Source organism: Eleginops maclovinus, chromosome 5 (genome assembly GCF_036324505.1).
Source record: "Eleginops maclovinus isolate JMC-PN-2008 ecotype Puerto Natales chromosome 5, JC_Emac_rtc_rv5, whole genome shotgun sequence".
Classification (NCBI taxonomy): Eukaryota; Metazoa; Chordata; class Actinopteri; order Perciformes; family Eleginopidae; genus Eleginops; species Eleginops maclovinus.
In genome coordinates, this window is record NC_086353.1 from 4,688,606 (window position 1) to 4,703,436 (window position 14,831).

The following is a 14,831-nucleotide window of genomic DNA, read 5'->3' on the forward strand; positions in this document are numbered from 1 at the left end:
ACTGTTTGCATTCAAATGGTATACTCAGGAAGCAGCAGCAGCAGCAGCAGGAGCGTTTAATACATCTTATGTCACGCTTTATAAAACCTGTGATGCTGGTGATTTGAAAGTAATTGTATCCATAGTAGATGAGGCCTTTTAGTGTGAAATTCAAAAAGGAATTGGTCAAAGAAACTCATGATTACACTTCCCTTTATTCATATAAATCAACATTTAAAATGCAGGCAATAGTTCACCCATATAGAAGAGGAGATGGACTTAGAAAAGGTCATTTATCTAATTACTGTTACGATTATTATTTGCCATTTTACAGACAAACTCCAGCAAAACAAAACTGCACACGGTGTCGGTTCAGAAACCTGCTATTCATGTTTGTTTATTGATCATATTTAACTACAATCATTTTTCGAGCCTTTACCAAGTGATTTTGATGCTTAACCTAAATAAAAAAAAATATATCATCTAATATCTAATATCAACATTCATAGGTGTTGTTTCAGGACTTAACGTCATTCAAATCAGGTCAAACATTCATAAGACAGTAACCAGCAGACCTTAAACACAGCTTTGATGTCCTGAACTGCTCGACTTGCTTTTGATTAACTTATTCCAAAAGACTCGATCCAAAAAAAAAAAAAACACCCGGGCAGAAAGACTTACATTTATATATTCTCTAATTGTAAAAAAAAAAAGGTTGAATATCACCTCCATATTAAATACATCACACATTACAATTTCCTCAGAGCTGAGTCCCGGTGGATGTTACAAATCCACCGAGACTGGGATTTAGTTTGATTGAGTGCTGCCTTTGTTTCTACAAATGCTATGGCCAGGATTAAGGCAAGACTTTTGAATTGGTAATTCGAGCTAACAAGTGAGGGCTGAAAGCAGAAAAGTGATATCTCCGTTTAAGTAATTCACTTCATCATGATTGTCCGTGTCGTTTCCTTGCCTGCTCTACTTTCTTTCAAAATCACTGGGCTGTAAAGCTCCCGTCTAAAAGTGTGCCTTTTCATCTGCTCGGGGTACCGGAGTGAAAACAAAACGGCAAGGTTTGCACATAGAAATTAGAGGGAATATATGCAGGGATAATTGGCACATGTTGCAAATTACTTGACACAATTTTGGCTTTAAAAGCACTTTGAAACAGAGCCTATTAAAAATCTGCCTCCTCACAGTCAGGTAGCTGCTGCATTTAATTTCATATTAGAGAAAACAGGATCTCATTGAGTGATATCGATAGTGTTTTCATCTTTCAGCGCAGTGTTTCTAAAACAACAGTGATTTATAATGTTAGTATTTCACAGTTTGTGAGAGAAAACTGCCTCATTCACTTCTATGATACAGAATGTAGTTCATATTTTTTATAGACACTAGATAATCCTGGCATTCGAAATCTGCCTACAGGTAACTGGGAAAATGTGTGACTCCAAAACTCCAGACTGTGTGTGTGTGTGTCTTTTTTGCAGGAATGTTTGCTTGTCAAAATGACCACGCTCTGACCTCTAACATCATGTTTATTTTTTTGCTCTCTTGACTAAACATTGCCCGCATCCTTTGTTTGTTTGGCTATTTGTTTTGCAGCTCTCCTCGCCTTAACTCACAGAGTAGCCGGGATAAGGTGCCAGCCCCAAGGTTAGCTCCACATGTTTCTTGAAATAATCTTGTTCGACATTTTGCTGGGGGCACATCCTCTGAATCCTGGGCGCACTCACTTATTTATAGAGCCGAGCCCACCCGCCACTAACACCTCACAACCCCTTTGGTAGCGGCCATCTTCCTTCCTCCAGGCATCAGATCTATGCAAACAACTTACACTCTGCAGGCCTGATTCCACCTGAAGCCATGTCATAACATGAGTTATACTGGAGTGATTTAGGGATTCATTAAGATTCAGCTCCCCTTAGAATACTGATGAAACCCTTAAAGCAGAAATCCATAATGTTTTCTATTTAATATATGAGTAATATCTGTAGGGAGGGTAAAAACGCAGCATTTTAATGTGGTAGGGGGTTTTCTGCATACCTGAATATATAGAAATCAGTGAGATGGAGAATGCCAATGCCATCATAATTCATCACTTAGGTAAATGAAATATTCACCATGACATTACGAGGTCAATCAATGACATTTCCACCGCGTGGAAACAGACCCCAGACAGATTACATGTCATCCATATAGCAGGTATGCTGATATTAATCCTCAAGAGATGTATTTATGGACAGGTAATCAGCTGAATATAAAAAGTTTAGGTCATTTATCACGAACACAAATGCAAAATATTATCTTAAAATGTTAGAATATTCTGCTTTTCTGTGTTGAATATAATTGTAATAATTGGTTTGAGTCTTGATCTGACTAAAAACATGGATTTAAAAGATGTTACCTTGATCTCTGAGAACGTTTTAAACAATTTATTGAATTATAAAAAAACAAAAAACAGATCAAAAATCAACGGCTAATGAAATAATGATTACAAAGAGTCTCAGATAATTACTCAGTTGATTGCAAAATGGTGCAACTTGTGTTTGATTAAGTAATCATTTTTCATCTTACTTTGATTAAGTCATTCATTTCACATTCTTACACATTATTGGTCTCAATTCAAAATGAATACCCTCCCCTTGTGTTCACCATCAGGCGTCCATTAGCAGTCGGTAAATCAAAAGACTCTGCGTCAGTAGCCGGCAGCAGTATGCTGTCCAGAGGAATGGCTGATGTAAACCGGAGTGAAAGTGTGTCATCACCCGGCGTGTTTTGATGGTGTTCATAGATCGAGGGTCATACATGCTATGTTTGGCCTTCCAGATGGTGCCACCATTTTTAGCCCTCCGTGTCCTCTGCTGTGGTTAATGAACACGGGCCGGTCCCCTGATCTCTCTACCAGGCCCGAGGCTTAAAAATACCCTCCGAGGCAAATCCTGCTGATGGCCGCCTCTGATCCTGCAAATCAAATCCTCCCCCATGTAGGAGGAAGACAAAAAAGCGCACCAATTGACTCCCCTCTAAGAACATCACAAGCTTCTTTCAGTTTATCTACTGACCAGACCAAACTCTAATAAACTCCTATGCCCAGAAAAGTTCAACTCTCTTCTTTTTCCTCCAACAAATTAGGCCACTTTTTTACTTGTAGTTGTGAACTTTGGCTGCTTGGTGTGCCAGCAAACCCACATCCTATCATATCTCAGGCTCCACCAAGTGTGCTAACAGTACTTTCTTTCTATTTGATTACATAGGCAAATAAAGTGCAATGAGTCTGGAGATGTTATCGACTCGGATTCAGCGCATACCTTTGTGCCTTTGGATTCACTTTGAACAATGTTGCAGACAGAAACCCGAGCAGCAGAAACAGATTCTGGGTCGATCTGCCGCCCTGCAAGCCCCATGTGTATGAATGGATATTTCTGAGATTGTAACTCAACTCTGAAAGTGTGCATTTCATTTAAAGAGTGCATTATTAAGGCCATTCTTCCTCAGTTCTACAGGGTCTCCCTCAGTATGTGTTAACACAGCTTTACTTTATTATTAAAATCATTAATAAAAGCTGGCACATTGCAATGCAAACACAACTGATGCCACCAAAGCAGCAATACATTATGCAGAACTGCTGAGTTGATATATGCATATTGTATATTATGTAAATGTAGGTGTGACTCACAAAAGTTAACTTAACTTACAGGGCAGAGGACAGCTTTCAAGAAACTTTCGTAACACTCTATAAACAACTATGAAGTGTTTTGGCACTCAGATAAATCATGTTTTATCACCAAACAAGATCGATAATTGGGATAATTTGTCCACTTCTCACTGTTCTGTTTTCTTTCTGAAAGTCTGCCTACCTGCTCATGTTTAAACCTTCCCACCCAATTTAGCAAACATCTGTGAAGTATTTTTTGAGCTTTTCCCTGGTAAACCCAAAGCTTAATCGTGTCAGTTGAGGTTATATATAAAAGAGGATGTTTTTGGGATGAAATGTATGGCATTACTGACACAACAACAGAGTAAATACCTGTGTTCTCACAGTGAAACTACACTATCACACCTTTCCAGATACAAAACAAACTGGCTGGTGTGATAAGCGCTCTCACCCAACACCTCTTCACACACATACACACACACAAACGTAAGCATATGTACTACCTCTTCCAGCACAGTTGTAATTAAGTCCTCTGATTGCGCTGTATTATGACAGAATTAATGAAGCTTTTAATGAAAATTAGTAACACTTGGCTGAGGCCCCGTGTATCAGACATGCTTAGCAGCAAGCTGCAATAAGCACTGTCAGATAAGCCTCCAGCGCACTGAGACAGAACAGAGTCAGGGAAGATGTGCGGAAGCTACCACATCTCTGTACACACTCAAAAATGATCACCATCCACTCACTGTGAACCATCTGCAGGGCTGCAGCTCTCACCGAGATGCTCATTATAATCTACAGTGTTGGTGCTCTAATTGTTCCAGCTTCAGTCTAAGGGAGGATTTTATTGGCTTAGGTTATCCTCGTTGACTTGGTGCCAATAGAAATATCAATGTGCTGTATTTTAAAACATGGAAAATCAAAACTTTGCTCAGTATAAAAGGTCAAACTCCCTATTTATCTCACACAGTGGGAAGTTATTTAGTATACGTAAGGACAATACAACTTTCCCAACTCTGTACAAAGTGTAAACGATGTGATTAGCTCTGAATGGCTGCTCTATTACCGTTAGTCAATGATAATAACGCTGTCAAGCAAGGAGAAAGAAGCATTTTCTACATGAATGAGGCATCACGCAGTCTTAATGCTGTATCATGGAGTTAAAAGGCAATTCACAGACAAGTCAAGGAGCAGTAGGATTAAGTGCTTTGTCAACCTGATCTGAAACAAGTTCTGTGCCAAGGCGCTGCACTGATCTGTCTCTCCCTTTTTGAATCCTCCCTGAACAGCTTTGTGCCAGCCCGGCTGTAAGCATGGAGACTGCGTGGGACCCAATAAGTGCAAGTGCCATCCCGGCTTCACCGGCAAGACCTGCAATCAAGGTGAGCTCTCGTCTGGAACCTGCAGACAGTATGAAAACACAGCTGTGACTTGTTATATGTCAAAGGGCACTGAGGTTGAAACGTACACCACAGAGAAAGTCAGAAAACATGGTCCTTACACCTCGAAGTGCACATTTTTCACATGAAAACAACAGCAGCCCTGAGTAATTGCAGGTCAATCATTGTTTATTGTGGCCAGATCCCTCCCACACAACACAAGTTGGAGACGCCACTTCATCACCGAGCGGAAGCTGTTTTGCCACCAGCCGACAGTAGCTTTAATCACAACGGGAAACGAAAAGCTGATTCAGCTCAAATGGAAATAAGTAGTGAGGCCATGTTGAATGATCCCCAGGGTGCATCCTCCCCCTGTGAAGATAACATCTCAATTACTGACCTGAGATAACTCCGCTCTGCTGAGTGAAGCCGATGCTACTGAAGTGTGTGTGTGACTTTTTGTGCATTTTCATCCCTGACTGATTAGACATGCTGAAAAGCATTAAAGCATCCCAGTTAGTTGGTAAATTGACGTGGGTCCAAGCTACTTGAAAGTACTTGTGGAATTGACGCCCCGAGACAGGAATAGGTATAGTGTGTAATTAAACACAAGAGTTGAGGTGGTTTTAAGGATGTGGGGGGGCGGAGGTGTGGAAATCCTCTCTGGTATGTTTCCAATGACTCATCCTGCGTTCGGAGGCTATAGGTGGCTCCTGTCTGCCCGGCCAGACGGCTGTACTTTGTCTTAATCTGCAACAAAGGGGAGAGGAAAAAGGATCAGCGTCCCGTATCCGACTACAATAGACCCTGCTGCCAAACATTCAGAGAGACTTATCTGACAAATGTAATTCCAAGCCCTTTCAAGATGAAACTGTACTTTCATGTGTCCATCGAAGCCCCATTTGTCCAATAAGCTCTAGAGCTATCCGTTCTGCTCAGCGGTGAGTGGCACACTTGCCCTTTCAGCCTATTTAGGGGGAGATAACCTTGGATTCTGTTTGGAGCTGGCACACGCCATGGAGACCAATTTAATTATTTACATCAGATTAGATTTTCTCATCTAAAAGCAACCCTTCATGAAACATTGATTTGAGGTTTACTATTGACCAGTGTTTCACAGCAGTCACATATCCCCCCCTCCCCCCCCCAGAGCAATGCATTCATCTTCAGGAGTCAACTGGAGGAGAGAAATGATTTGCCCAGGGCTGTTTCATACAGCAATTATATGGAATAAACTGAGACTTTACATTAACTTAAAGGTTGCCTACTATTCTGGGCTCGACTACACTGACTTGTTTCCCCTGTCACTCAAGATGTTTTGCATTCTGAGGATTCAAGTAAGATTAAGTTCGGCACAAACAGTTAATCGCTGTCTAATCCGCAAATGGTGACACATGTCAACAGGGAAATGGTCTTTGACACAACACCGGTGGAGCAACCGGAAACCTCCTTTAGCAGATTTATCAGAGAGCAAGAGGGTGCATCAGCATAGTGAAAGTTATGATGACAAAAATGTAAGTGTGCAGTTTTTGGGGATGTAAACTGGACTTAAGGCTTCCTTCCAACTAGATTTTCTGAATATTTCACATCCAGTAATGCTGTTTTGACCTCTAGCAGCGGTTTAAGGCGAAGACGGATACATGATTTCTTATGAGCAAGAAAAACGTGTTTCCTTCCATTATAGTATTAATCATAGCTTGGTGCTTGACATACTTCCAAACATGCCTGAAGGCGACCTTTAATTTACGTTTTATTCATTTAATGTCTTTCGAGTCTACTGTTTTGAATTATTGTACTGCTGTAAGTTCATTAGCTTTATGCATGCTAGCAACACATTAGCAGACTTCCCACCATGCACTGCTGGATAGTTAGACTTAAAATCATAAATGTGTCTGATTTATTCTCCATGGCAAAAAGAAGTAACAGTTTTAGTTAAGGATTTTACTTTTACTTGTTTTTGAAGTTCCATCCACAGTAGTCATTGCTCATTTCTCTATTTGTTTGTCCATAGTAGGGAAGGTTCACTTGCGTTAGGTCCTCTGCCGAACCTTAACCCTAACCCTAAGCCATTGTTGGGAGATTACAAAATGCTGCCGGGTGAATGACTTAAGTCCAATGCCACAGCGTTCATCAGTGGTCCTTGGGTGTTAGCTCATCAGGCGAAAAATAGGGACTTAACAGACATGTATTTCAAAGAACAAACAAAGAAACATTTGAGGGTGTTCTTGTGATATTTAGTCATGATTGGTTCTAATGATAATAAAAACAATTCAATATATGATGAAGGTTGGTGTCCAGTTTAGTCCCCTACCAACCAAGACTTGTCCAAACTAGAATCCAAACCTACGTCAGGAAACTCACCATTTTTAGGACATAATGATGTCCCCAAAGAAGATTTTGAATGTCTAATAAGTGGATAAAGTGTTATTATATTTAAATGAAGGCTGTGTAAGTAAACCTGCAGTGGCAAAGAGATGTTTTACATGCATCTATGGCCAAACATACCTCTCCTTTAAGTGGGGGGGTGTGTGACCCTGGAGGCGATCTGATTAACTAAAGTGTTTAAACACCTTAGGAACACCAGGGGCATAAACAAACCACAGAGGAAACATGAGTGTTTACAGCAAACACAAAGCATGGCAGACACTGTATTGATTTCACCACTCTCGGATTCAAAGCTGTATTTTCCTCTGTCAAATGTTTATGAGCGCGTACTGTTGAGAGATATACTTCAAGGACTACACGTCTGTTTCACTGCCAGCTCTCTTCCCCTGCCAGATCATTTCACCAAATTGTTTATTTCACTTTAATGGCTTTTCCGATACAGAAGATCTTAACACCTGCATGTGACATCATTTGAACGAATCAGATCGAGCTCATCATTAGATCAACGAACGCTCATCTGTCAAGAATAATAATCAGCACTCCTGAGAATCTATCACCTTTTAGAACGTTCTTCACCTGTGTTGATGTGAATTGGATCCGTCATGCAGCATGCTGAGGACAGATGAACACGCTGTCACTGCACAAATAAACTCATTATAGGGATAATCTGTTTGACAGCACACTCCCCCTTCTGAACCAATCATTTTAATAAGATAATTATTGCACACAGGTGGATTTAATTAGGTGTAGTTGACCTGCTGTGAAGAAGCTTTAAAAATACTTTACTGGAGGAATGACTTCAGAAGCGCCTCCAGATGCTGCTTTATTCTTTCCCCCCTTTTTTTTGTGTCAGGCAACGAAAGAATTAATACCACAACTATAATAGTCTTGAGCTATGGTTACAGTTAGTATGCATCTGTTCCTGTAACTGTTTTTAGAAACACTTTTGCAATGCCAGTCCAAAAAGGCACAATTTCTTTCCCTGTGGTATTCTCCTTGCAGCTTCTCAAGTACCGTTCATCCCAACAACTTCCCACTCAACACTTTGCTTCCTTTAGTCCTTGGAAATACACCCTCTAGTACGTTGTTTGCATCCCCGAGCACATGCCTTTTTTGGGGCTGAATGAGGTCAAAGCTTCATTCAATGTCAATGGATAAGCCCCAGATATATTCTTGAGCGGTTGCCAATATATTTATTAATATATGTGTCTCATATAATCTGTGCAAGCTGTACCTGACATGAGCAGTATGCATGAAAATCAAAGGACAGGAACGCAACCATACAGACAGCAAATTCTCTCTATTTCAGACAGATTATGTAATATTTGAACCTTTCACCGCTTTATCTTGGCGACGGCACATTGCTGTCTCTGAAAATATTGTGATTTAATTCAGTGTAGGTGTGGAGAGGTACTTTAAGAAACAGATCGCTCTCTGTCACTGTTTGTCTTCCTGGCTATTAGCTGTGAACAATCCAACAGCTGCAAGTCTTTTTGAGTATTGCCTGCATGTCATCATACTCTGTATTTTCCCTCAATTATCATCTAATCACCCCATACTCTATTTGTTTTATCAATGTTCTCTTTTAGAAGATCATTAAATATCAAGTGGGCTATGAAGTAATATTTGACCTTAACCTCCATTAGCAGGATTGATAGAACTGCTCTCATCTGACCCCTGTGTGGTGGGTATAATGATGCCAGAAATGAAGTCATAATTGAGGTCATATCAATCATCGAACTCTTGCAAATTATTTTATGTAATTTTGTTTTTACCTCAGAGCTCCGTTAGATGAACAACAGCGTACAATAGTTATCACAGCACAGTGTGTATTGTTTATACCACATGATGCGCTTTCTGGTATTTGACTAGCATTTATTGAGTCCCACGGGTATCAATCTCAGATCCCATCAGATAACCATGCAGAGTGTGTCCCTGGGGAGATTTGTGGTACGATACTATAGCCTTTTGTTCCAGTAATGGCTCTGTTTTCCAATTTCATGGGATATTGTTCAAGTTTAGCTTTTGTCCAAACACTTTAGCGATGTATTGTCCTGCAAGCGCATGGATTGGGAACTTGAATAAAACCTTTAAATATGATGCAACGAGTAAAGCATCACCTGACTGTTACAACAGAGTTGATTTCCTTTGATTTAAAAGGCTTTCTTTATACACTTCGAAATAATCAAAAGAACTCAACATTTCTTGAATTGTCTTTGAAGAGGTTTTAGTTAAAAACACTCATTTAGATTTCTGCTTTTATCAGAATGTCTACACGAAAAAGTGCTGCCCTTGTTGAATTATTCTCTCAGTGAATTATTGTTCATAGCTACTCAAACGTTTTATCCCATACCAAGGTTGGCAGCAGGCTTGCAAAACCTCCCAGTCTAAGTTGCCGCATCCCTCAATAGGGAGACGCTTGAGTGATTTGAAGCGTGCGAAGCAGTCAAAGGTAGCTGTATCATCTTCCTGTCACTTAACAATAGGTGTTGTTTGCTGACTGCCGGAGGAAAGGTTGCTGGAAAGATAGATAGATAGATCTACACAGAGGGGAGGGGGGCTGAATGTCTTCAGGCTGTTTGTAGTCGAGCACTGATTTACCTTTTCGAATGGTAACTCCTGTCTATCGTTTAACCTCCAGAAACAAATTGGGAAGGGATCCTCTGAATACATGTGATAATGTAATGCTCTCAGATCCTAGAGGGCTGGACGAGAAGGGACACCTTCACTGTGTCTCCCATGTGCCCTCATGTCCAATTCCCACAAGTGTAATCCTCTTTACTGCATAATGTTCCTCTTTACTTTCCAGGAATGTGGTGTGGTCAGAGGTGTTTCTAATCCATTGGTTGATGCCTTTCATTCTCACTACATCTCTCTCTCTCTCCCTCTCTCTCTCTCTCTCTCTCTCTCCCTCCCTCTCTCTGTCTCCTTTCCTCACCCATTACTACTTTATCTTGAATCAAACCCCCTTTCCTCCCACTTTCCCCCCCATCCCCTCTAACCCATTTTCTTTTATCTAAAGAAGAAGAGCTCCACTATTTAACCCCACCAGTGTGGGCCAGTCACCTCCCTATCTTTCGTCCTGTGGACCATCAGCCAGCGAGGGTAGAGATGGAGGGTGAGATTTCGTCAATCGACTTTCCCCCCCCCTCGCCCCCACAGCAGCTCCTCTTCCTCCCTATCTTAGCAACATGCATGGAGCTCCACTGTGTAAACTGCAGATGAGTGAAAGCCACTCTTTACTTTGACACTGCCTAGAAATGCCAGAATGAATGCCAAGCATGTCATAGTCTTTACCACTTCCTTTTTCTATCACGTAAGAAACCTTCTCAATAGCAAAGAGCCATTATGATTTTCCTTTATGCTCTGCCCCCTTCTTCTCTTAAATTTTCCTCTCCAGTTTTTTGAGCACCCAGTACAAAGAGCTCCTCCTTTCCTTTTAAAACCCATCACTGACACAGCTCTCATGGCTCCTGCTAGAAAAAAAAGGCCTTGAGTTTTACCCAGTGTTATCTTCCGTTGAGTCGAGCATATCCCCGAGAAAAAGCTTCCTGCTAATCTCTCCGTCAGTGATAGAGGAGTGTCAGGAATGCAGCATACCTCAATGGAGTTGACCCAATACATCACTCCACTTTGCATCACTTCAGATGTGCCTCTGAAGTTCATTTACCGTACAGTGAACACCCTAGAGGGGCTCTCCACCTCCACTATCGCACAGCTTTCTGCAGTCCCGGGGCCGTGTCGAGCTGTCAGTCGCTGGTCATGTCTGTCTGCTATCTCTCAGTTTTTCCACCACTCTGTGTCCTCACTCCGTCTTGTGTGTTTTCTTTCTTCACCGAGGAGGCCCTGGCTGAGTCTGGCATGTGCTGATGCTCACAGAGCTGCCTCTGTCTGAGAATGTGACTATTTCAATAATCCCTCATTTACATTTTTAAGCTGTTTCTTTTTCAGTGAACAAGTTGAGACCTGTTTCTCCACCACGCTGACAACGGACAAAGTGTTGCTATGGTTGTTGTTATTGCAGGAGTGAGAATGCCAGTTGTGTACTGTGAAAACCTGGGAGAAAAGCAAGGTTGACAACACTAATTAAAACATTGAAATTTGTGGTTTGTGTCAGAGTGTTTGATAATTTGCATGTTATCCAAACTTGCTGTCTTACCAGGAAGGGGGAAATAATGTTGGTTTAGTTTGTTGGAAGAAAGAATTAAGGGCATTAATATTAATCCAGAAAATAAAAAAAGAAGCTTTTACAGAAACACAATGGCCTTCATATTCATGTTGTCTACACCAGCAGGAGCGCAGTGCAATTTATGCATAACACGACCTGCTATGTTTGTGCAATGCATCTTCAGGATTCATGACATCAGGACATTGGACCTGCGTTTCCACCTGCTTGGAAAAAGTTTAAACTACAGTTAAATGTTAGTTTATTCTAGACTTTTTATATCTACGGATACGTTTACATGATAATATAAAATATCGAAATATCTGCTTCTTAATTGAAAACTTGCTTGCTATTCCTTGAGTGCTGTTCCTTAAATGGCCCTTGTTATCGTTGCTCATGAGTGAAAGTAGCTCTATAAATGTGTCACTTTACTGGCCCTCGAGTTACAACTGCATTCACAAACTGACCCCTATATATCCCGAACAGTTTATAGTCATGAAGCAATACTTAAAGCATGTGTGGGATTCAACAAGCTGACGGTCAAATTCCAGCCACGCCTTTTGAATCAGCTAACATGGCTTTAGTTAAGCGACCATTAATAGAAGATGGCTCTGATATACAAACTGGGCATCTGCTCCGTCATTCATCCAAATCAATCCATGGTATCTGTTAAATGTGGGAGGTATGCGGCACTCTGAGAATGTGCCCTGCATATGTCCTCACAGCTGAACACGGCGCCGTTCACAGAGCGGCCGGCCAAGATGAAAGAGACTCCTCATGTGCGGTACAGTGAGCTGAAATCTGTTTGTGATGGTTGTACTGTATCCCAGAAACGGGGGGTGATATTTATAGTCTATTTTTCTTTTTACTTCCTAGAGCATGTGTTATCATTCTGCTGTGATGGATTCCTGTTGTACTTCCCCTTTCAGGCCTCGAACGGACGCCACATTTGGGCTGGAAAAACTACCAAACTAAAATAACTGTCACTTTCATTAAACATTAGCAAGGAAGAAGAAGTAAGAATAGGATTTTGAAAGCTACCCTCCTCCATTGAGTGATGCTCTGAAAGAGGAGTGTCACTATTTCTTTTGAGAAAACTTAATCTAAAAAAATGGCTTCAGGAGGAAACAGAGGTAAGGGGAAAACTGAAATGAAAAATCTCCCCTTCTTTCTGTCAGAGCTGCAAACCACCCTAAAATACAATCCATCTCTTTTGAGTGCTCAACAATTACACAACAAAGATTCTCAATTACAGTAATGAGAGCAATTAGTTACTTCCGCCACAGCTGATGGCAGCACGATCAATATTCTATTAAAAACAATATGCATCTAGAATGAATAACGGCCTCTTTCACAGCAGACATTTTACCTTTTGCTAATAGGAAAAGCACAGGTTCAAATAATAACATTTAGTCCGAACCCTCACTCATACATTACAGAGGCTCTTTTTCATTTGAAGGTCCCACTTTTGCCCCCTAAGTGAGTACAGACACTAATTAACCAAAGGTTAATTATTACAACAGCGTAGTAAACGGACTGCTGTCTATTTTTGGTAGTCCAGGCAATGAAACCCCTGTTACAGCTTTTTCCAACAGTTTGAATATCTTGTTATGAAATAAATAACAGTAAGTTTAAATCCGCTTTTTAATAAAGTAAGAAAAGACCCAATAGACCTCTCACCTTGCTGTAACTTAAGTCATACGAATGTCCTACATGAAATATGAACATCATTAAAGAGGCCCTGTTATGCTTTTTGGGGTTATCCCTTTCCTGTCGTGTGTTTTTTGTGCATGTAAATGGTCTGCAAAGGCTAAAATCCCAAAGTTCCCAGAGGGAGTTTCTCTCCCACACTCTCACCGCCATACCTGAAACGTCTCCATTGGACTCCTTTGTTTACATAGTGACATCACTATGTAACACCTGCACTTCTATTGGCTAACGCATTGTGCGTGATAGGCTAATTGGCGGGACATCTCTGAATCCGGCCGGCCAGCTAACCGATCAGAGCAGACTGGGCTCTGGTTTCAGACAGAGGGTGAAAACAGGTGCTGCAGAACAGGCAGTATGAGAACAATAAAGAGCTTTTTGAACATTTTAATGCACCAAATACCATATGAAACTGAAAATGAGCATAAAAGGGCCCCTTTAATGCATCTTATGTCAAAACCATATGTGTTATCTAGAGCTCTGAGGCTCTTATTAGTTGTTTTGCTACAAATTGTATGTTGCTTTTGTCACTTTACTTCATTTTCAATCTTTAGGATGAGTGTTCAGTGGAGTCTATAGTAAGAAATAACATGCTTTATCTCGGCTGCTGTGATCATTCCAAATACAGGACACATGGACTTGTTTTTGCAGAAGGTATACAGGTATAACTAATAACATGTATGGTGTCTAGAAGTGAAGTGTCAGTAAGTCATCCCAGGGAGGCAAAATGCACCAGGAACTGAAACTTAATGATTTAGTTACACCTGTGGGATTTCTGCCAAAATGTCAAAAATGTCCTCCATCACACAGGAATGTCTAGGTGTCACTAAACTTTAGTTACAGTCCTTAAATTAAGATTTCTGTCAAAGCTACAGTGGAAAGAAATGAACATAAATACATGTATTTTATTGAGCCAGCGTAAACCCTTCTTGACTTGTCATAGCAGAAAGTGCCCAGGTGTAACTAATCACATTAATGGTGTCTCTGTTCCATTTAGAAGTGTCAGTAAGTCATTCCAGTGAGGGAGTATAAACAACGGCAGTGCCCTGCGACAAAAACATATAAATGTTGTGCTGCGAGGAAGGTATAATGACTTTAATTTGCATAAGCATTTGACATGTGTTGAGCTCAGGGCATATTCCCATCTCCCAGGAGCCCTACCTGCTCCGAAGTCAGACAGCATCATTTTCTAATTTGATTTTCACGGGCTGTTGTGGGTGAGATTTCTCTACTTTTACGCCTGCACGAAAAAAGACTGGAATTATGTGCATCCATCAAAGGATGCTGCAGCTTTAAGCACGTGAAGCCGTGGTGAGTCACAGGGTATAATAGCATCTTTTATCACTTGCAGGTAATGGGTAGGTTGACAGTTGACACTGGCTTCCTGTTAAATCATCAAGGAGGGAAGTTACAGGCTTGTCAGAACTTGACACTTCCTCGAAGACACCCCTACCCCCTTCCAAAACACACACATTAACACACGCACAGACAGACAAACCCTCACATAAATGGATGGGTGAGGTTTGACATGACTGACCTCATCACCTTTGCCCTCTGA

At 41.0% G+C, this 14,831-nt stretch overlaps 1 protein-coding gene across 1 annotated transcript in view; it reads left to right on the forward strand.

The window, feature by feature from the left end:
* The window catches only part of npnta (nephronectin a), a 47,966-nt gene that overhangs the window by 12,569 nt on the left and 20,566 nt on the right, over positions 1 to 14,831 (forward strand). The window contains 3 exon segments of the mRNA XM_063884696.1: positions 1,585 to 1,635; positions 4,927 to 5,019; positions 10,424 to 10,519. Of these exon segments, the coding sequence (XP_063740766.1) occupies positions 1,585 to 1,635; positions 4,927 to 5,019; positions 10,424 to 10,519 (240 nt within the window).